Source organism: Globicephala melas, chromosome 20, assembly GCF_963455315.2.
Source record: "Globicephala melas chromosome 20, mGloMel1.2, whole genome shotgun sequence".
Classification (NCBI taxonomy): Eukaryota; Metazoa; Chordata; class Mammalia; order Artiodactyla; family Delphinidae; genus Globicephala; species Globicephala melas.
In genome coordinates, this window is record NC_083333.1 from 52,300,180 (window position 1) to 52,321,661 (window position 21,482).

At 40.7% G+C, this 21,482-nt stretch overlaps 1 protein-coding gene across 2 annotated transcripts; it reads left to right on the forward strand.

Moving 5' to 3' along the window:
• Positions 1 to 4,013: 4,013 nt before the first annotated feature.
• Positions 4,014 to 21,259, forward strand: COIL (coilin). Of its 2 annotated transcripts, XM_030881643.3 has the most exons (7): positions 4,014 to 4,269; positions 11,966 to 13,070; positions 13,194 to 13,280; positions 13,773 to 13,820; positions 15,725 to 15,794; positions 18,537 to 18,625; positions 20,277 to 21,259. In XM_030881643.3, the coding sequence occupies exons 1-7, from the start codon at positions 4,025 to 4,027 to the stop codon at positions 20,385 to 20,387; spliced, it is 1,755 nt and encodes a 584-aa protein (XP_030737503.1). In that variant the 5' UTR covers positions 4,014 to 4,024; the 3' UTR covers positions 20,388 to 21,259. The 2 variants fall into 2 exon arrangements, 1 of the variants encoding a protein (XP_030737503.1); XR_009560410.2 differs by lacking the exon at positions 15,725 to 15,794 and having other exon boundaries at positions 20,277 to 20,295.
• Positions 21,260 to 21,482: the final 223 nt, after the last annotated feature.

A 21,482-nucleotide genomic window follows, 5' to 3' on the forward strand; every position in this document is an offset into this window, starting at 1 on the left:
ATAGCATTAACATTGTACAGGCATACCTTGGAGATTTTGCCGGTTTGATTCCAGACCACCACAATAGAGTCACACAGATGTTTTTGTTTCCCAGTGCATGTAAAAGTTATGTCTACAGCATACTGTAGTCTATTAAGTGTGCAATAGCGTTATGTCTTAAAAAATGTACATGCCTTAATTAAAAAAAAATTTATTGCTAAAAAAAATACTGACCATCATCTGAGCCTTCAGCAAGTCATAATCTTTTTGTAATAGTAACACCAAAGATCACAGATCACAAGTCACCGTAACAAATATAATAATAATGAAAGTTTGAAATAGTGGCAAATTGTGAAGAATTACCAAAATGTTACACAAGATGCAAAGTGAGCAAATGTTATTGGAAAAATGGCACCAATAGACTTCCTTGAAACAGGGTTGCCACAAACCTTCAATTTGTGAAAAATGCAATACCTGTGAAGTACAATAAAATGTCCAGATCTGCGGGGGGTGGGGGGGCAGGCAATTTTGTTTCATAGTTGCAACAAAAGTGTTTTTTCTCTTCTTCAGGGCTAATTTCCTGAAGGAACCGGACTAAACGCCATAGCAATTATTTCCAAAACTCGAAAAGGATGATAGCAGGCAGGGAATCATAACAAGGCCCCCCAGGCAAGGAGGAGGGAAGATATAAATGTGCTTGACAAAGCTGAGTGAGAACAGGAAAATATGAGAGAAGGAATGGACTAGAAATCATTCTCAGGAGTGAGGAAAACCCAGGAGGCCAATGCTATTTTCATGCTCCTTAGTTTCAGCTTCAGTTTCTAAATTTAAATCCTGTAGGTGCAACAACAGGAATTCAACTCTATATGTGGAGTGAATCAGAATGCACCTTGTTTCTCAAATTTCCAAACTCAGATAAAAATAAATCAGGGACCAGAGACAAATGAGTTTGCTTGAGTCCATTCTTACATGTCAACCAGGATGGGAACTCCCACCAGTGGCAGCAGCAAGGAGGAGCTTCTCTGCCACTTGCGCCTTCAGGTGTTAACATAGCCCAGGTAAGGAACTTGAACTTCAATCCCCACCTGCCGTACCTCCCCTCCCCCACCAGAGCAGTGTCAGAGAAAGACAGCTAAAACAGAATAAACAAGATCCAGAATCTCAGACCATAATATGAAAATGTTCAGATTTCAACTTCTTCAATTTCATACCCAGAACCAGGAAGATCTCAAACTGAAAAAAAGACAATTAATAGATGCCGACACGGAGATAATGGAGTTGTTAGAATTATCTGACAGATATTTTAAAGCAGACAGGATAAACATGTTGAAATGAATGAAAGAAAAGAAAGACTCAGCAAGGAAATATAAAGTCTCAGCAAAGGAATAGAAGATGTAAAGGAGAACCAGAAGGAAATTTTAGAACTGAAAAATACAATTACCAAAGTAAGAAGCTCAGTGATGGACTCTACAACAAAATGGAGGGGAGAGAGGAAATAATCAGTGATCTGAAAGAGAACAATAGAAAATTCACAATCTGAACAATTGAAAGAAAATAAAGTTAAAAAAAAAAAGAGCCTCAAGGATCTGTGGGACTATAATAAGAGACCTAACGTTTAAGCGATTGGAATCCTAGGAAGAGAGGCTGAAAAAGTACCCAAAGAAATAATGGCTGAAAATGCCCCAAATTTGGCATGAGATATAAACTTACAGATTCTCAAAGCTGAGTGAAACTCCAGCAGGATAAACCTTAAAAAATCCATGCCAAGACACAGCATAATTAAAATTTTGAAACCCAAAGACAAAAAAAAAATCTTGAAAGCAGAGAAAAATGACACCTTACCTATAAAGTAAAGACAATTCCAAGGATAGCAGATTTCTCACCAGAAACCACAGAGGACACACTCGAGGTCCTGATAATAGGGGGAATGGTGGTGTTTTGCGCATCTCCAGAAAGGAAACAAGACTAGCCAGGTAAACACAGCTTAGCTAACTTTCCATGTTTTGGAGTAGCTGTCTTCAAACTGGGCGTAAATGTGTCCTGAGGAGTCGCACGTACTTTCTAAGGAGAGGTAGGCCTGCGTGGTTTTAAGAGAATTCAGTTCATCTCCTTCTTTCACTGGGACTCCTTCCTACAGCTGATTGCCTGAGAATGCACCTGTGCACTGTTTCTGTTCTCCTCAAAGTGTCTTTCTCCCTCCTGACCCCATCCACATAGCCTTACAGCACCTACTGTACTTGTTTGTTTCCTCCAGCTATTATTAAATTTAGATTAACTTTAGGGAAACATGTAGTGGATTCTGCTGTAAATCATGTCCATAACAGCAATCATTCATACAAAAAATGTAACAATGCCCTGAACTTGAGAACCCAGCTTCATTTTATTGGGATTAACTCTTCTTTCTTAGATGTTGATATGCTCTTCCAATTCTATCAAATGAATATTTATAAACATAATTGATTTCAACTATCAGATTAAATTGCTAATAAATCTATATGTAAGAGTTTTATATGGATGATTTATATAGATGATTTATATATAATCATCCATCTCTCTATCCATCTGTCATCAATATACAGGTCTTTGATCATAATCCCCATTTTTATGAATTGTCATTTTTACCCCCGTTTCATCTAAGTTTAGCGCCATAAACAAGGCACCTCTAATTGTAGAAGTAAGTGGTATAATAATCACTTAAATCTTAGTAGAGCCTTCCCAGATATTGAGAAAGTGAACAACTCTAGCGACTGGGTAAACACTTTCTTTGAAAGTCAGGTGATTCCCAATTCTTTGTTTTTAACATTATTGAACCTAACTGAATTGTTGACTGAAGGAGTACTGAAAATAATTTTTAACGAACGATCTCTAGGTGATTTTAGCATGTAAGTTGGAAAGAGTTTTAAGGAGTTGACTGATATAGCCAATAACATAAGTCCTTCCATTCTTGTCTACTTACACAAATGAACATGTTTTCTCAGGGCGTCACATCTATAAAAACGAAAAATAGGTCCAGGTTTGATGGGGAGCCCTGTCTCATTTAGCAATATCCATTCACAGAGACTTGGACTAATTAAAAAAACCCACACAGACCTCCATTTATTTTATTAATAGATATGGTCCATGTCCATTTTATTTTCTCCGTTTAATAATTATGTAACAAAATGTGTGGCGTTTTATGCTATTTTGATCAATTGTGTACCTCTAATAATAGTAATAACTCAATCCAGAAGACCTAGAGCATTAGGGTCACAGGAAAATAAAACTTAAAAAAAACTTTTTTAAACGTATCTACTGACTGCAAGGTATTAGCCACGTACTTAGTCCAGTGACCCTGGGGAAGTTACTTAGCCTCTCTGAACTTTTTGGCTTTTCTTAATCTTCAAAATGGGAATAACAATAGCTTATAATTCATACCTTTGTGATGAAAACTAAAGGAGTTAATATACTATGTGGAAGAAATGGAATGGAAATTCAAGTGATGTAAAACTTCTGATTCACTTACCTAAGAGTTAATAAGAGGACTATTTTTTATATTTTAAAATTTGCATGGTGGTAGGTATTAAACTGCTAAGGTATTTAAATTCCACTGAATACTTTTAAAAGAGTGATTAATGGTTTTATTTTAAAATGTCAATATTTACAATACATTAGGAATTACATCTTTTGCAACTCTGTATGATGAAACATTTTGTAAACTAGATGCATTGGGAGTTACGTTTTTGAAATTATTTTATGTATATGAGCAAATATCTTAGAAGAAGACCACAGCTGAGCAGTGCTTGTTTATCTAGAGAGTTGCCTAAATTCGGACCCTACGTAGGGCTCAGCAGGAAAGGAATAAAGGCATTTCGCTTATTCTCTTCCCTAGCCCTGTCTTGAGCGGACCTGAATCAATCCCGCTCCGCGTTCTCGTCATTCACAAAGCCTGGAGCAGCCGTTTGCCACCAACAGGTGGCACCCGTTAACAGGCTCCAGGGGGCGGGCCCCGAGCACGCCTCTCGGCGGCCCCGTGGAGTCTCTCGGCTTCCGTTGCGCATCGAGCAAGATGGCAGGCTCCGAGACGGTTAGGCTACGCCTTCAATTTGATTACCCGCCGCCAGCCACCCCGCACTGCACGTCCTTCTGGCTTCTCATCGACTTGAACAGATGCCGAGTAGTCACGGATCTCATCAGTCTCATCCGCCAGCGCTTCGGCTTCAGTTCTGGGGCCCTCCTGGGCCTCTACTTGGAGGGGGGGCTCTTGCCCCCCGCCGAGAGTGCGCGCCTGGTACGAGACAACGACTGCCTCAGGTGCGCGGGCGGGATGGGGGCACGGCGGTGGGGCGCCGGGGACGAGCCTGCGCACGTCCGGGGGCGCCTCCGGCGTCTGGAGACCGCGTGTGGGTGTGGGTCCGGGTGAGGGTCGGGGTGAGCCGGGGGGGGGCTGTCAAACTGCACTTCCGTGAACCCCGGAGATTCTGATTGGTCCAGTCAGGTTTGGGGCTCAGGAGTCTGCATTGTAACTAGCATCCTTCCCCGGGAAGCTTCTAATGCAGAAGGTTGGTGGACCACACTTGGAAAAACCCTGATCTTGGGTGTGGGCAGGGCCCGCGTTTCTTCCAGCCTTGACTTAGCAAGCGCTCACTTAGCCGGGCACAGTGTTAGGTGCGCGGGGTGCCGGGCGTGCCTGAGACCCGGCCTTCCCCTGGCAGTTCGCAGGGTCAGGTGCCGGAGACCCAAGCAAACGGACCCGCAGTCATGTTTTCTTCACCGCTTGCAGCGTGTCCGATCTCAGAACTCCTGCGATACCCCCTGGGACTGGTGGGCGTCATTCAGTGTCTCACCTGGGTTCACTTAAATAGGTGTTTGGAACCTTTTGGGTTGTGAATTGGGAAACAAAATAGTTTTAAATATGCTTTTGGAAGTTTTAAAAGATGATACTGAGATGAGTATCAAGGAGCGGTTGTGGTGTAAATTGCTCACGTGTGGCTGATTTATCTCAATAAAATGGTAAGACACGATTTCAGTTCGGATTCATATCTTGGACTGATTTATTCAGGGCTTCTTTTTAAAAGCTTCATCTACAGTGAAAAAAATTCTAGAGTTGTGAACCAGGTTACTTACTTCTGCTTGCCATTTGTTGCATGTTGAATATTCCTTTCCCCAGAGTATGTCAGATTCATAAGATTTCTTCAGAGCATCAGGGAATTTAACTTGGAACAACTGCTACATCTTTGAGCATATGTGTGTCGTTCTCTCTTTTAAAAGCAGGAACACTGATTTACTAATAACGTTTAGCGGTTTCCAGTGACAATTTGAAATAATCCAAGTTTCAAAAAGGGGTCTTTTTCCTTTTTATTCACTGTGAAATAGATCTCCATTCTCTCTGCAATTCAGGGACTATTTAAATATTGCAGTTGTAAGGACTGCATCCTCTCCTGGTAAGTTTACTTTCTGATCTATCTCCTGTCTAATGAATTAATAACTTGCTGATGGCTAACTGCAGTTATACTTCATTTAATGAATCGTCTGGAAATTAGACTCTTTGTAATGAAGTCAACAGTGTCAAAAGCAAACCATGAAAGCTGTTATGGGAAATAAATACAGCACAGTGGCAGGCAGAATTCCTCCTGAACACCAGAATGCACAATTGCATATGGCAAGAAATACCTCTGCAGCTAGCTTCAGTGGTAAATGGGGCAGACCTTAGGAAAAAGTTGAATTTGGAAAAGTTTTGTATGTTTTCGTGGTTTCATGTCCATAGTCATTCTCTGTCTTCCCCTGACAGACTCACGTTTCTTCAGAGCTACAGAAGAAAACAGTTTCTTTTCTCAAAGATACCCAATATTGTTGGAGTAGACCAAAATAACTAGTTTTGTGTTTCTGTATATTATGTTCTTGTGTCATGTGGAGTGGATAATTATCTGACTGGATAATCATACCAGGCTTTGCTGCTAAGTGCAGAAGATGGTTGAAGAGAAGAGATCATCGTGGAACACAAATGGTCAGGGAATTTCACAGTACCTTGAAGGTTGGATAGCCTCGTACAGTTGTGGAGGCAAAAGCTACCCTGACTTGGTGAAGGGATGAGTTTGACCAGCAGAAGAATTCTGTTGGGATTGCCAGGAGTGCTGAGAGAGCTCTCATGAGGAGAAGCGGAGCCTGGTTGTGGGAATCCTGAGAACTAGCCCTGGAGGCGCGAGCATCTCCACACTTGTGTGCCATGGCCACTTCCTCACAGCCCCTTCTTTTGAGCCCCCAGAATCTGACTTCCTCTGCCCCCAGGCTGCTAACGTGGAGCTCCTCAAGGCGGTCTCCATCTCCCCTGGGAGGAGGAAGTGCTCCCATTTGCCTGGAGCCCCATCCATCTGCTAGGGCTGCTCTAACAAAACACCACAGGCTTAAGCAACCGAAATTTCCCTCTCACAGTTCTGGAGGCTGGAAGTCCAAGGTTAAGTGTTGGCAAGTTTTGTTTCTTTATGAGGCCTCTCTGCTTGGCTAGTAGGTGTCTCTCTTCTTACTGTGTCCTCACATGACCTTTTTTCTGTCCTCAGAAAAAGGCACGTGACCTGGTGTCTCTTTGTGTGTCCAGATTTTCTCTCATAAGGACACCAGTCAGATTGGATTAGGGCCCCGCTCTTAACGGCCTCATCTTAACTTGATTACCTCTTTAAAGGCCCTGTCTCTAAATACAGTCACATTTAGAGGTACTATGGGTTAGGGCTTCAGCATAAGAATTTTGAGGGGACACAGTACATCCCATAACACCCCCTGAAGAGAGCTTCACAGAGGCCTGGCTGCAGCACCTGGAGAGCGACCAGCAGGAGTGAGATCTCCCTGTTGAAGAGCCATTCTGTGAGGAAACAGAATGCCTTCTCTCCTCTGTCACTCTTTTGACTCTGCGGCATTTAATACTGATTATTAAATGCTGAACATTAGAGATGAGCTCTCATTTCATGTTGCTGTGATCAGTGGCTCCTTGGATAGCCAGCCAAGCCCCTCTTGACATGTCTGTGAGGCTGGCAGTGGGAGTGAAGAAGACAGAGCGTCTGAGCCAGGCTGAGGGCAGTTTGGTTTCCTGAAACCTCGGGAGCCAGAGAAGATACTTGCCGTTAAGGCTGCCGCTCCTTGTGCAGCTTTGGGTCTCTTGACGCTCAGTCTCGTTTTGTAACGCGCTGATGGTTTTGGGGATATAGAATACTGAGAGCTCTTCTCTCACGTTCAGGAGTGTGTTTGTCCAATGCCCGTGGGTGAGCAGAGACCAGTGGAAGTTAGGCCTGGGCTGCTTTCATTGTGGAACATTGATAGTCCCTTCCTATTCTTTTATTAAAATAAAGCAAACAAAAAGGCTTATTGTTAAAAAAAAATTATACTTCAAAATAGGTCAGGGTACAAAATCCCTTATTTCTTTTCTCATGTACTCTTCCTACACCCCACTCTCCAGAAGTATCCTCAGTTAAATTTGGAGTGTCTTTTCCATACATATGCAAACATATATACTTACACTCTTTAAATACACATGTCATTATAATATACATTTTTTCCTGCACCTCACTTTTTCTTACCTAACGTATCTTGGGTATCTTTCATTTTAGTATATACGATATGTGATGCAATTGCTCCGTCATTCTTTTTAAATGCTATATTATTCCTTTGCATGGCCATGTTAATTTATTTAACCAGCCCCTTATTAATGGACATTTTAGGTGGTAATCTTAGTTTGACTGGGCTTCTATAATAAAAATACCATAAACTGGGTAGCTTATAAATAACAGAAGTTTAATTCTCACAGTTTAGAGGCCAAGGAGCCCAAGGTCAAGGTGCTGGCAGACTTATGGTCTGGTGAGGGCTTGCTTTCTGGTTCACAGATGGTACCTTCTTCCTGTGTCCTTACATGGTAGAAGGGGACTAGGGAGCCCTGGGGGTCTCTTTCATAAGGGCGCTAATCCCATTCATGAGGGCTTTACCCTTATGATGTAATCACTTCCCAAAGGCCCCATCTCCTAACACCATAACATTGGAGGGTTAGGATTTCAACATATGAATTTGGGGGTGACACCGAAACATTCAGCCCTTGGCAGTTGTCATCTGGTTTTCACTGTTACATACTGCTGTGGTGAGTATTCTTCTATATCTTTGTGTACTTGGGCAATGATTCAGTAAGATACATTCCCAGAAGGGGTACTCCTTGGTCAAATTTTAAAATTTGATAAATACTGTCAAGTTGACCTCCAGAAGAGTTGTACAGGTCTGTATTTATGCCAGAAATATATGAGTTACTTTTGTTCAATATTGTGCGAAAGGTAAGAGAGCAGAGTGATTAAGAGCTCAGGGTCTGGAATCAGGGCCCTGGATTCAAATCTTGGCTCTATGACTCATTAGCTGTGTGCCCTTGGTCAGGTAACTTACTTCTCTGAAGGTGGTAATGCAGGGCACTGCAAGCAGCAGCTAGACAGGAGGGAGGCTGCAGGGAACAGGTGGGACCCAAAGAGATTGCAGGTCCCTGCTTTTACCCTCTTTGTTGAATTTCACCTCCATTTGATGGGACAAGTTCATTAAAAACCCATCAACTCCTGCCCTCAGAGGACTAACAACATTCACTGTATTAATAAAAATTAGAGCTAACATTTAGATAGCACTTGCTCTGAGCCCAGCACGGCTCTAAATATATATGATAGCTCATCTGAGTACTATAATTATTACTGTTACCCCCATTTGTACAGATGGGAAAAGTTGAGGTAATGATATTTTAAAATTTTAACTAAAGGCAGAAGAAGGATTTGAATCCAGTCACTTTGGCCTTGGCAGGCAATGGCTAGTGGGAGTGGGGAGGTGTCAGGCAGTGCAGATGGGCATGTCTGTATTTATGTATGATAGAATCCTAGAGGTGAACTTGCAAATTGAAAGGGAATACCTTGCATTTTGATACTAGTGCCCAGTTTGCCCTGCAAAGGGTTTGAATGAACAGTGGAGAGTCTGTTTTAAACATTTCTTGGGATCAAATCTCTTTCATTGCTAATTATACAGGTAATTCACTTTTCTTTGTAAAAGGACAGCTACATTCACTTCCGTTTGTAAAAGGACAGTTACATTTGTTGTCTGTGATCCAAGTGGGGAAATGAAGAACATTGCCAGGGAAAGTGTCCACCCTGAAAAGAATGGTAACTGAGCAGACCCAGGTGAAACGTTTCTTGTTCTCTGGATGGTGTTTTGTTTCTCAGTCTTAATATGCTCCAAACTGAAATTACTCTCTTCAGGAGTAGCAGGTAGCGAGGCTGCAGCAATCACAGGTCAAGTGTCCACAGATCCATGATCTTCAGGATGGGTGAGGTGATGACAGGAGCTGCTCTTGAAAGCATGATGCTGTTGTAGGCTCCTTTGAAAGCCAGGGGTCCTGCCTACACGGGATGCAGCACATGCAGTGTTCCAGTGAATTAATGAACCACAGTGACTGAACAGAAGGTCTTGCATCCATTTTCAAAGTGTGATGGAAAGTTTGGTACTAATTGTCATCTCAGAATTGAAACTTGAATCATAGCATTGTTACAGGTGAAAACAAATTAATCAAGAATGTTATGGAAAGTTCCATATCCAGGAAGTTCCTAAGTAGTTCTTAGATTCACAGGATGCCAAACTAGCTTTTGCCTGTTTAAGAATTACTTTCTTGCTGCTAGGTGCCAAGGTCCACAGCTGAGAACAGGGGGTAATGAGTCTTATTTAAGTCCCTGCTCTTTCAGAGTTTTATTTCTCTCTTCATCCTACTCCTGGTATCAGTAGCTTTTATTTTATCTTCACTTGTATGTGTCTGTGTATTTGTGTATCCTGAAGAATAATTGAGGATTTTTTTCAACTACCACATTGAGATAAATCCACAGGATTACTATACCTTAAAAAAAATTAAAGAATGCCTATAATCTTTCTTATTACTCACCAATTATACTTTATTTTCTATTTTTTAAAAATAAATTTATTTATTTTTGGCTGCATTGGGTCTTCGTTGCTGCGTGCGGGCTTTCTCTAGTTGTGGCGAGCGGGGACTACTCTTCGTTGAGGTGCGCAGGCTTCTCATTGCGGTGGCTTCTCTTGTTGCGGAGCACGGGCTCTAGGCCCGTGGGCTCAGTAGTTGTGGCTCCCGGGCTCTAGAGAGCAGGCTCAGTAGTTGTGGCGCATGGGCTTAGTTGCTCCGCGGCATGTGGGATCTTCCCGGACCAGGGCTCAAACCCATGTCCCCTGCATTGGCAGGCAGATTCTTAACCACTGTGCCACCAGGGAAGCCCTGTACTTTATTTTCAAATATGATTGTCCACATCTTTCCCTGGTCACTAAAAGTACTTAATGAAAGATACAGCTGGATGTAAATGTATTGAAAGAATAATGTATGTTTTTAGGAGACATTTTTTTAAAATAAATTTATTTATTTTATTTATTTTTGGCTGCATTGGGTCTTCGTTGCTGTGCATGGGCTTTCTCTAGCTGCGGTGAGCGGGGGCTACTCTTTGTTGCAGTGAGTGGGCTTCTCATTGCAGTGACTTCTCGTTGCAGAGCACGGGCTCTAGGCATGTGGGCTTCAGTAGTTGTGGCATGTGGGCTCAGTAGTTTTGGCTCACGGGCTCTAGAGTGCAGGCTCAGTAGTTGTGGCTTATGGGCCTAGTTGCTCCATGGCATGTGGGATCTTCCTGGACCAGGGCTTGAACCCACGTCCCCTGCATTGGCAGGCGGATTCTTAACCATTGCGCCACCAGGGAAGCCCCAGCAGGCATTTTTAAACACCCACTATGTGCTTGACATTGACGACACTCACTCAGCTCTCTGTCACTGGGCTGTGCCTATTAGAATTAGCTGTTGCCGGTTCATGGAGGAACAGAATTCCTTTACTATAGTGAAATGACTTTGGATGAACTGTATATTAGTCAGAGTTCTCCAGAGAAACAGAAACAGTAGGAGATGATATAGATATAGACATAGCTATAGCTCTAGGTACAGAAATGAGATTTATTATAAGGACCTGACTCATGAGATTATGGAGACAGAGAAGTCCCAAGATCTGCAGTCGGCAAGCTGGAGACCTGGGAAAGCTGATGATAAAGTTCCGGCCCAAGTGCAAAGGCCAGGAAAGCAGATGGTGTGTTTCAGTCTGATTCCTTGTCTGAGGCAGAAGTTCTTCTGACGTCCCAGCTCAAAGACAGGCAGGCAGGGAAAGCGGATTCCCTCTTGCTCAGCCTTTTATTCCGTTCAGGCCTTCAGGGGATTGGGTGAGGGCCATTCACACTGGGACCATCTGCTCACAAAGGCAGTCTATTTAGTGTACAAATTCAAATGTTAATCTGATCCTGAAACACCCTGACAGACATGCCCAGAACAATGTTTAACCAAATATCTGGTCACCCCAGGGCCTAGTCAAATTGGCACATAAAATCAATAATCACCAAATGTTATGGAATTTTACGATGGCTGTCAGTACCGCAGAGAACATAAATTATAAATTGTTCGGTGTTTTCCTAAATTTAAACAAAATGAAATCTGATTTTTAAAATAGTAGCTTACAGTTAAACCCAAAACGGATAGTTAGCATCATCACCATTTAGCGCAGGCGTATAATGTAGTGGAAAGGTTGTGGACGTTGATGCTACACAAACAGGTTTGACTCCTATTTCTGTGGCTTATTAGCTGTGGATCCTGGGCAGTTACTTGTCTGAACCATAATTTTGTGATCTGTTTTAAAATGAAAGATACTTACTTCATGGTCGTGTTTAGATTAGAGAAAATCTATAGGAAATGTTTAGGATGCAGTAGTTGATCAATAAATAAATTTAGTCATTTGAAAGTTGACTGTAAGTGATGCCATATAGGCCATTTTGTTAAAAAGAGTCTTTTGTCTTCAAGCGATTTGACATTTTTTCATTGCCTGATGACAGTGACAGTTTGCAGTCCTCTTAGTATATAACTACATCCTGGAGACATGCTTATGAATTACTTACTAAAGCTTTCTCTCTTATTCTTTTGATAGAGTTAAATTAGAAGAGAGAGGAGTTGCTGAGAGTCCTGCAACAGTTAACAATGGTAATAGTACTCGTTTATTACCTAGAAAAGCAAAGAAGCGGGCATTCAAGTTGGAGGAAGATGAAGAAACCGAACTAGATTACAAAAATCCAAAGAAGCGTTGGAAGAGGCATGAGAACAATAAAAGTGAGAAGACCTTGGAACTAGAACCAAAAGTTGTCACAGATCAGAGTGTGAGTAAAAAAAACAAGAGGAAAAAGAAAGCCACATGTGGTGTAGTGGATGCTGATGGTGGAGAGACCGAAAGAAAATCACCAAAGAAAACGGAGAAATGTGAATATAAAAAGCAGGCAAAGACTCCCAAGTCTTCTAAAGCACAGTCAGTGAAAGAGTGGACCATCCTGAAGTACAGTCCTCCAAAAGGTCCTGCTGCTAGAAACAGCCTTGTGAAAGCCAAAAGAAAAGGTGGCCCAGGCATTCCTACAAAAGAGAGTCCCGACGACTCCTCAGAGTCTGAGTCTTATCATGAATCAACCAGTGATGGTCTCAGCAATGTCATCTTGGAGGTCACACATTCCCCAGAGAAAATCTCGACTGAAGTATCAAAGGAAGGATCCTCTATGAAAACCACAACTGCAAACAAAGGGGCTGCAAATACTGGTTTTACCTCTACCCCCATCAAGGGCAAGACCTCCAGAACATCATCTTCTAGTTCAGACTCTAGTTCAGAGTCAGATAACCAATGTGTGATGTCAAAGAGTACCCCGGTGTGTACTGCAGATTTCTTAAAGACTGTAGGTCTCTTTGCAGGAAAACGTTGTCCAGGGCCATCCTCACAGGTTCCAAATGCTGCTGGATGGAAGCAATCGGACTCAAATGGTGGCAGACAGGCCCTTGGTCCTCCTCCCAATGTGACTCTCCCCATCACTTTGGGAAGAGGTTGGAGTAGGGGAGAGGACCTTCTTTCTTGGAAGGGGGCGAGGGGTCGGGGTATGCGGGGCAGAGGTCGAGGACGAGGGCATGCTGTTCCCTGTGTTTTAAATAGAAATGCTGATTATCAGAAGCAACAGCAGTTGAATGAAATGGTGACAAACTCATCTACTGTTATCCAGGTAAGTGTTATTTATTGTGAGTTTACCTCTTCCCCTTTCCTCATGTAGTGTTTCTGGAATTGATGTCATGGGTTCACAGTTTCTCACTAGTAACAAAATCACATGACTAATACTGTTTTTCAGAATCCCATAGAGACACACAAGAAGGACTACAGTCTCTTACCGCTTTTAGCAGCTGCCCCTCAAGTTGGAGAAAAGATTGCATTTAAGGTATATTTTTAAAAAACAACAATAGTTACAACAAAAAAGATTATTCCCCCCTAAATAAACTTACTCATTAACATGTCAGGTTACATTTATATTTATAATTTAATATATATTAATAAAATTTAATAAATTTATTAAACTACTTTATATTAAATCATATTTATAATAACTCTTCCTGGATCATATCTTTCGTGTTCTCTTGCCTAGCATGTAGTAGGTGCCTAGTAATTGTTTTCTGAATGAGTAGAAATGGCTCAGCCTGGTGTCTGGAACATAGCAAGTGCTCAATAAAAAAAGCCTCTACATATCACCCCAAAAGCCTCCGAAACCCCAAAAAAAACTTTCCTACTGGAACCCCTGTTTTGCCACAGGCTCATGGTAGGGCTCCCAGAGAGGTGGAGTGGGCACCCCAATATTGTGTGTTTTGTTTTCTCAGGAGTAGGGGAAAGGAGCCACAGGGCATGTGTATTTGTGAGTTTTTTTCTTCTTTTTTAGCTTTTGGAACTAACATCCGATTATTCTCCTGATGTTTCTGACTACAAGGTAAGTTTCTTTATTTTAAAATAATCAAATGTCAGTATATTAAAGAAGCTAAAGTCATGTTTAATGCTGCTAATATGGATAATACGGATTTTTATGGAGTAAATAATGTCATAAAGTAGAAAAAAATATTTTCAAAATGTAAACTTTTTGATAGTATCACTTTGAAGTCTCCCAGTGTTATTTTTCTTAATACTTGGGAAGAATATAGAATGAGAATGACGAATTTAATTTTTTTTTATTACTCATTTATTTCTAATCAGCTTAGATACACAAAGTTATTTGAGAACCGCTCTCCCATGATCCTAAACTTTGAAAGAGAAAAACAGATAGCTCTCAGCCAGAAAATTTGATTATTTTCAGCATAGGAATCTACTTCATATATTTGTGAATTACTACTGGTTATTATCATCTAATATGTTTTGTTTTGCTTTACCAGTTAACCACTGGTAGTTCACAAATACTGTCCTTGGAATTTACTCACTTAATATTTGTATGGGACTTCATGTTGGCATATGAACTTTATCACAGTTCAGTAAAAGTTTGACTCAATCAGTAATTACATGTTTCCTTCCCTTTCTCACCCATTAAAAATTTTGCTGAAAATCTTGTTAAAATGCATACTTTCTTATTTTGATGTGAGATTCAGAATGTAAGTCCATTTTTTTAAGGGAATAATTGATAACGTTAATATATAACGTTTAATATAGTGATACGGATAAGGTATAAGAAGATTTGATTCAATCTGAGTTGATCCCTAGGTAGCCTTTTAAAATCTTGGTAAGAATCTTTCTTCAAAAGCAGGCTAGAAGAAGAATCAGTTCATGAAGGGATTTGGTTGGTTAGTTCTGGGTAACTGGTGTTTTATCATCTTTTTCATCTTAGCCCCTTAATATAGGTGACCACATAACTTACATAAATCAGAACACTTGTGAGTGAAAAGGATGAATATTGTATTAATAATTATACTGAAAGGAAATGTAAATGGACCTGTCTTGGGCAAACCAGGATGTTTTTTCACCCTACCATAGATGACTAATTCAATTCTGTGGTACATGAGGAAATGGAGATAAACATGAATTGGTATGTCCCACGGCCTCTACCGATCGTTGATTCTAGATGATATTGATATTTTTAAACTCATATTAAATGGATGTTGGTCATTATAGTTATCATCTTGGTAAGCTATTTGCTTACTTTATTTCCCAGTGTTTTTAGAACTTTTTTGAAGTTGCTTTCAAAACCGTTTCAAGGGTGAAAATCAGTATCACTTTTTTGCTTTGATGTCAAGTACTTTTATCCAGCTAGATCATTGGCTTTATTCATTAAGCTTGTCTTTAAAAGTCAAATCTACCTTCAAAGAATGTAGTCTCCTCAGCCTCTCACCTGTCTCATTTGTATCCGTGGAATTTTAATTTATGGAGGTGACTGAGTGATGACACAGAGAAGTCAGTGCTACTGAGAAAGGAATTTATTACTTACATTTCCCGAGAGAAGAGGGGGATGCCACACCAGGCAGGACCACAGGGGACAGCACCTGGTTGTGGCTGGGAGGCAGAAGCAGGAGGGAGGAGCTTTTATCGGGGTTTCCTTGGTGTAGGCAAGGCAGGGTGAGGGAGACAGCTTAGGATCAGCTAGTCTGAATAAGTAGCAGGCTGTTGGCTAGAGGGGCTGTCCCTGTTTGGTACCTGCTCCTGGGATGATTGAGACCAGGGGAAATGCTGGCTTGGTATGTGGGAGTTTTATTTCAAATGCATGTTGATTTATTTAAAAACTTTTTTTGTTGAGATAAAACCCACATAACAAAACTCACTATTTAACTGTTTTAAACTGTGCGATTCAGTGGCTTTAGTATATTCGTAATAGTTGACATGTTGACTTTTGACTTGAACTTTTGTTTTTGAAAGGAAGGAAAAATATTAAGCCATAATCCGGAGACCCAGCAAGTAGATATAGAAATTCTTTCATCTTTACCTGGTGAGTGTTCTAGAAAAGAATTTGGCAGTGTAGGCTCTTCACATCTACACTGGTTTCTAAACAGCTTTCACACACAGGCGCTGCTGTCTTCCTTGGCCCCCATGGCTGCCTGGCGCTCTGCATACCTCTGTCAGCACAGAGTGGCCGGGAGGGTGGGTGCTGCACTCCCACAAGTGGAGGTGCGTGTCTACTAAGAGTTGTTGGGTTTGTTCCCAGAGCTGTTAGGCGAGTTGTTCTTCTTGCTGTAGTTATGTAATTTCGTGAAATTACATAAATTGATGAAAATTGATGGCAAAAAAAATTATGTCTGTGAAACCTAAGTTGAATGCTGACTCAGGATTGTTACTGAAAAATTTGCTTTTGAATTATATGTGGTGGGTCAGCTATAAGAGATTGGGAGGAATTTGGTAAAAATCTGTGAAGATTCTACACTTACATTGTGTTGCTAGCTTTTGTATTCTTTTTATAATTATTATTCATTCTTGCATCACTTTAAAAAAAACCCAAAACTCAAAAATTGTGGAAATTACATATATACATTAAGGATATGATTTATAAAAGAAAGACAGCTCTAGTTGGTGGACTCGTAAGACCTGCTAGCTCTGTTTCAAAAGATTGGCAAATGAACATACTTCTGTGTGTTAAGTCAAAATAAAATGTCTAAAGTATAAGTGTATCCACACGCTCACACATTATTATAAATGGTTCCCTGCTTTATCCCTGATTCACCCCACCCATTATTGGTTCTGAAATCCTGGAATAAGAGGGCTTTTACTGTATATGGCTTAACTGGGGTTGTGTTTGCAGGGGTCCCTGGCCAGGGAGTAGAGGAGATCTCTTTTTCTTTAGCAGACTCTAAGGAGTTGATTATTTTCTGTTCGTGTTTAAATAAGGTAGTGAGTAAAAGATTCAAAACTCCAGTACATAGAAATCATTCAAAAAGGTTTTTCAGAGAAACCCCTGGTCGGGGAACAAAGGTCACACAAGCCGTGCAGTGCAGCCAGAAAACACACACACAGACACACAGACACACACACACACACACACACACACACAGACACACACACACACACACACACACACACACACACACACACACACACACACACACACACACACACCTTCCACTGGTTTTCCAGCTTTCTTCTGATTAGGTTTCATTTGAAGAAATCCCCCTTCTTTGGAATGGTGGACAGAGGTTTGTCCGTGATCAAATTTTGTGGACACAGCCTGATCACTTCTTGTCAGGTGATTGACAGTGATGACATCCAATTAGAACTTTTCTTTTTGGGAGCATCAAGAAACAGTTTATCTGTTTTCTAGCAAAAGTACGGGTAGTCCTCACTTTGCATGTTTCTAATATACATGAATTTCAGTTACCATGATTTAGTTAAATAAAACCAGCTCCCCGGTGACATTGGTATGTAACTCTTAACTGTAAGTAACTGTATAGAGTACCGCTAGCTCTCCCATCCACAAATCACTGCATAAATAACACATGGCCATATGATTAGTGACAAGTCACATCACTTCTTTCAAAGTCTGTTGGTGGTTGGTCACTGTGCATCTGTTACTCAATTCCCATAACACAGCAAAGTGTGTAGTTGTGCTGCTTCCTTGTCTCTCAGTGATAAATCCACGTAACACCTTACAAAAATGGATAATTGAAATAGGGAATTGGCCAACAAAGATGAAAGCACAACAAAGAAACAAAAAGTGATAATGCTAAAAGTGACATCCAAATCGAGTTTAAGTGAAATCGTAGAAGAAGTAGCTCACTGTGGGAATGTTGACATTGAGCTTTATGTGAGCTTCTTGACATCAACGAGGAAAGTGGTTGTGATGAAAGGGATGAGGATGTCCTAGAAGTGACATCAGCAAAAACTTCGCAAAACTGTGAAAAAGAAACTCTCAGAGCTATTTCATGATGTTAAAAGCTCAAAGAATAACAAACTGAGAGGAGTATAACAGTTATGTAAGGCGTAGAAAAGATTCTCACTCTGTACTGTGGTTACATGACAAGAAGGTGAGCACTGCTTAAACTACCCTTGATAAGTTTCTTACAAAGACATAGAACACTTTAATTCTCAGTATTTCTGTTTTTTTTTTTTTTTAGTATTTCTGTTTTAAATTAGATCCGTGTACTACATAAATAGCAGTTGTAGTATTTTTTTAATTTCCCTATACAGTAAAGGTTTTAAAGTTTTGACAGAAAATTTTAAAGATCATGAGACAATCATAAGTTTTCCCATTGATTAAGATTGTTTTCCATGATTTCAGCCTGCATGGTCACTTTAACGGCCCCACCCTACCATGTAAAGTGAGGACTGCTGTATTACCAAGTAGTAAGCCTGTGTGATTTCTGAGGATACAGCAAGATATAAGAACTTGGCAGAATTCACATTACCTTCCCTTGTTGAAACATACCAGCTATTTTGGGGATTATCTTGTGGTTACACGTTCTTTTCCGGGATTACTAGTGGTAGCGGATCAAGCTCATTTCTTTTTGATGAAGGAAAGATTGTCACTGATCAGTAGCCGAGAAGCTCCTGTCTTTTGATGCAGGGTTTTCGAAGGCTCTCCCGTCACTGAGCACTCCATACTTTCATGTGTGTCGCCAGCCTCCACATCAATGGACAGTGTGTTTGTGGTTGTTTTTCTAATGATATGAATTCCCTGTAGAGGAACATTTCACTACTGGGAAATGACTTATTGTCTCTCCTTCCTACCGTCTGCTTTCAGCCGTGAAAGAACCTGGGAAGTTTGATCTGGTTTATCACAACGAAAATGGAGCCGAGGTAGTGGAGTACGCGGTGACGCAGGAGAAGAGGGTAGGCGCACTTCTCTTCTTGGGATTTGCTTGGTCGTCCACTCTCTTGACTGGCCACTGGTGGCCTGGAAGGGGACACTGCAGCTTCCTGAACTGCCTGTGTTAAAATCATAAAGGATCTCAGCCTTGGGGACCTCTGTCGTGCCTGCAGGGTGGCTGTGACAGTGCCAAGTGCCAAGTTAGGGTGCATCTTGAACGTCAGAGAGCCTATAAGACAAGATGCACAAATAAATCTTATTTAAGAGTGTACAGTTGCATAAAATCAGTTTTGGGAGTTCCCTGGTGGCCTGGTGGTTAAGATTCTGGGCTTTCACTGCCATGGCCCTGGTTTAGTCCTTGGTCAGGGAACTGAGATCCCACAAGCCATGTGGCATGGCCAAAAATCAAAATCAAATCAGATCAAATCACAGTTTTATAAGGGTGTCAGTAGAAAAGAGTAGCATTTTAAAAACAAAAGTACACATAAATGTACAGCTTGGGCGATTTTCACCAATGAACATACCCCATGTAGTAACCAGCACCCAGATCAAGAAATAGCACATGAGCAGCCCCTCCAGAAATCTCCATCACGCCTCCTTGCACTTACTACTACCTCTCAAACGTTAACCGTGATTCTGACTTACAACAGCACAGGTCGTTTTGAAGAATGACGTGAAATGATGAATCTGTCTTTTGATTTTGTTTCAGTCCTTAAATTTCCATTTTAGGAAGTGTATGGTTTAGAGCTTTGTAGGCAGCAGACTTGCAGAGTTGCTGGAATGGCTGCCTTATTAGAGTATGGTAGCATTGCAGTGAGTAGAATTTATAGTTAAGAAACCATTTCTTAAGGTGTTTATACTTGAAATGTTATGATAGTATTCTGAGTTTTAATACTGCAGAGTCACGTTTTATCTGAAATGTGAATTTGTGGAAACCCTAAGCTGACTGTATGTTTTGCTTTGTCTTTGGGGCAGATGCCACTCAGGGATTTACTCCAAAAGCACATTTTTAGGGTCTGTGGTAGGCTCAGCAGATATTGCCCAGTCTCCTGTACTTCTTCAATTGCAATATATGCAGCCCCACTTTTTTGTAGAAACGTATTCTTGGAAACTACATTGGAAAATTAAACGTTGAAGGCTTTCCTCTTGGAGGCCTTACTAAACAGCAGGCTGAAATAGGGCCTGTAATTACCTTTTTTGACACTAGATGGCTCTCATTATTCATATGGCCAATGTTAGCTTTGCTTTCTCTTGATAAAATGTGAAATACCTCCTATTTTTAGGCAGCACAGGAAAAGAACTACAGAGCTGCACAAAAGGGCATCAGCAGTATAGTGATAACCTTCCTGGGCCACATCTGCCTCCCGGGAGGTCTGTGGGCTGCCTTTCCACAGAGGCTTGCTGGGCAAATCCTCCTGACCGCTTTGTAACCAGCTACCCTCCCCATATAGCCCCTGCTCTAATCAAAGAAAGATGAAGTATGTTTACTGTAAAATTTAGCTGCATTCTAGGTAAACAAGACCTTCTACCCTAAATGAACTGAGTTTACTGGGACTCAAATTACTCCAGGTCTTAAAGCATTCTGCATAAATGGAAATTGACTTTTTAAATGACTAAAATTCATACGACCTCAAAATGAAGTCTCTAAACTGAATATTTTCTGTTTTTCCTCAGATCACCATTTTCTGGAGAGAATTAATTGATCCAAGACTGATTATCGAATCTCCAAGTAACACAAAGTGCGGAGCTTCCCTGAGTATGATCTCTCCACCTCATGGTTTATAAATGTCTTGTTTGTGAAAGTGACTATAACTTGAACTTCTTTTTTTTCTTTTAAAGAAAATTTGAGAGTTGTATGCATTTTTCGTTATCTTTACCGCATAGGAAAAAATCTACCTCATCGTTTAAAATAACATGGGTGTTGCTTTTTTAGACCTCTTTTTTTCCCGCAGGCTTAATTTTAGTAACAAAATTCAGAACATGACATTCTTCAGGCATTGTGTATAAAGCAGGCATGACATTCTTCAGGCTTTGTGTATAAAGCAGTATGTATGGTTTCTTCTCGTTTTTATTTTGTTTGACCATCAAGTAGCCATTGTCAGTAGGAGTTTATAATACCAAGTACAAAAAAGTGCTGCATTTCTTGTCTCAGTAAGTTTTATTAAGTAATATTTTAAAACGTGAAAGCATGTTACTTGACTTAATTTTTTAACATTTAAGATGTTCCATTCAATATGGAACGTCTTATACATTTCAAGTATTTTATACTTGTAATTGTCAAGCATTAACCAGTAGTTGGGTTTATTGCAGGCAGTGAGTTAAGGAATCCTTTCATACTCTTTTCAACTTTCTTTAAAATGAAGGATTCTTAGGGCCTGTGGAGAGCAGTGGAAATAAGTATGTGTGCCTGGGGAAGAACTGGGGCTCCACTCGGGGGAGAGGATTTACTGTGGGCTCAGACCAGGGTTATCTTGCTCCAAATCCCGAGCACCTGGCTGAGTGTGCTGGAGTTAGGATCGTGAACAGAAACTTCCTCTTCTGTTATTATTCAGCACAGAACTAAAAAGGCTAAAATATATAGTGTGAAAATTGTTTTCTTTTCACAAAACATCAGATCCCTCCTTCAGCTTTGCAGATTTTAAATAAAATCATATTGAACTAAACTTCCGTGCTGAGTCATCTTGTTCGGTTGAGTTTTGCAAATTGCTGTCTTGTTTTATAGTAATGCAAAAGATTAAAAATTTCTGAAAAAAAAAAAATTTCTGGAACAAGGTTTGCCTTGACTAAAGACTCTGGTGTTGCAAGGTTTAGTCCAATGGAGTTTGTTAGATTTGGGAGCTATTGGACCAAAGGAGATGCTGTCCAGTTTTAATTTGCATG

Coding starts and splice junctions, on each gene's coding strand:
- COIL (XM_030881643.3), top strand. CDS start 4,025: ATGGCAGGCTCCGAGACGGTTAGGCTACGCCTTCAATTTGATTACCCG. Junction 13,071..13,193: donor ACTCATCTACTGTTATCCAG/GTAAGTGTTATT, acceptor ACTGTTTTTCAG/AATCCCATAGAGACACACAA. Junction 13,821..15,724: donor CTGATGTTTCTGACTACAAG/GTAAGTTTCTTT, acceptor TGTTTTTGAAAG/GAAGGAAAAATATTAAGCCA.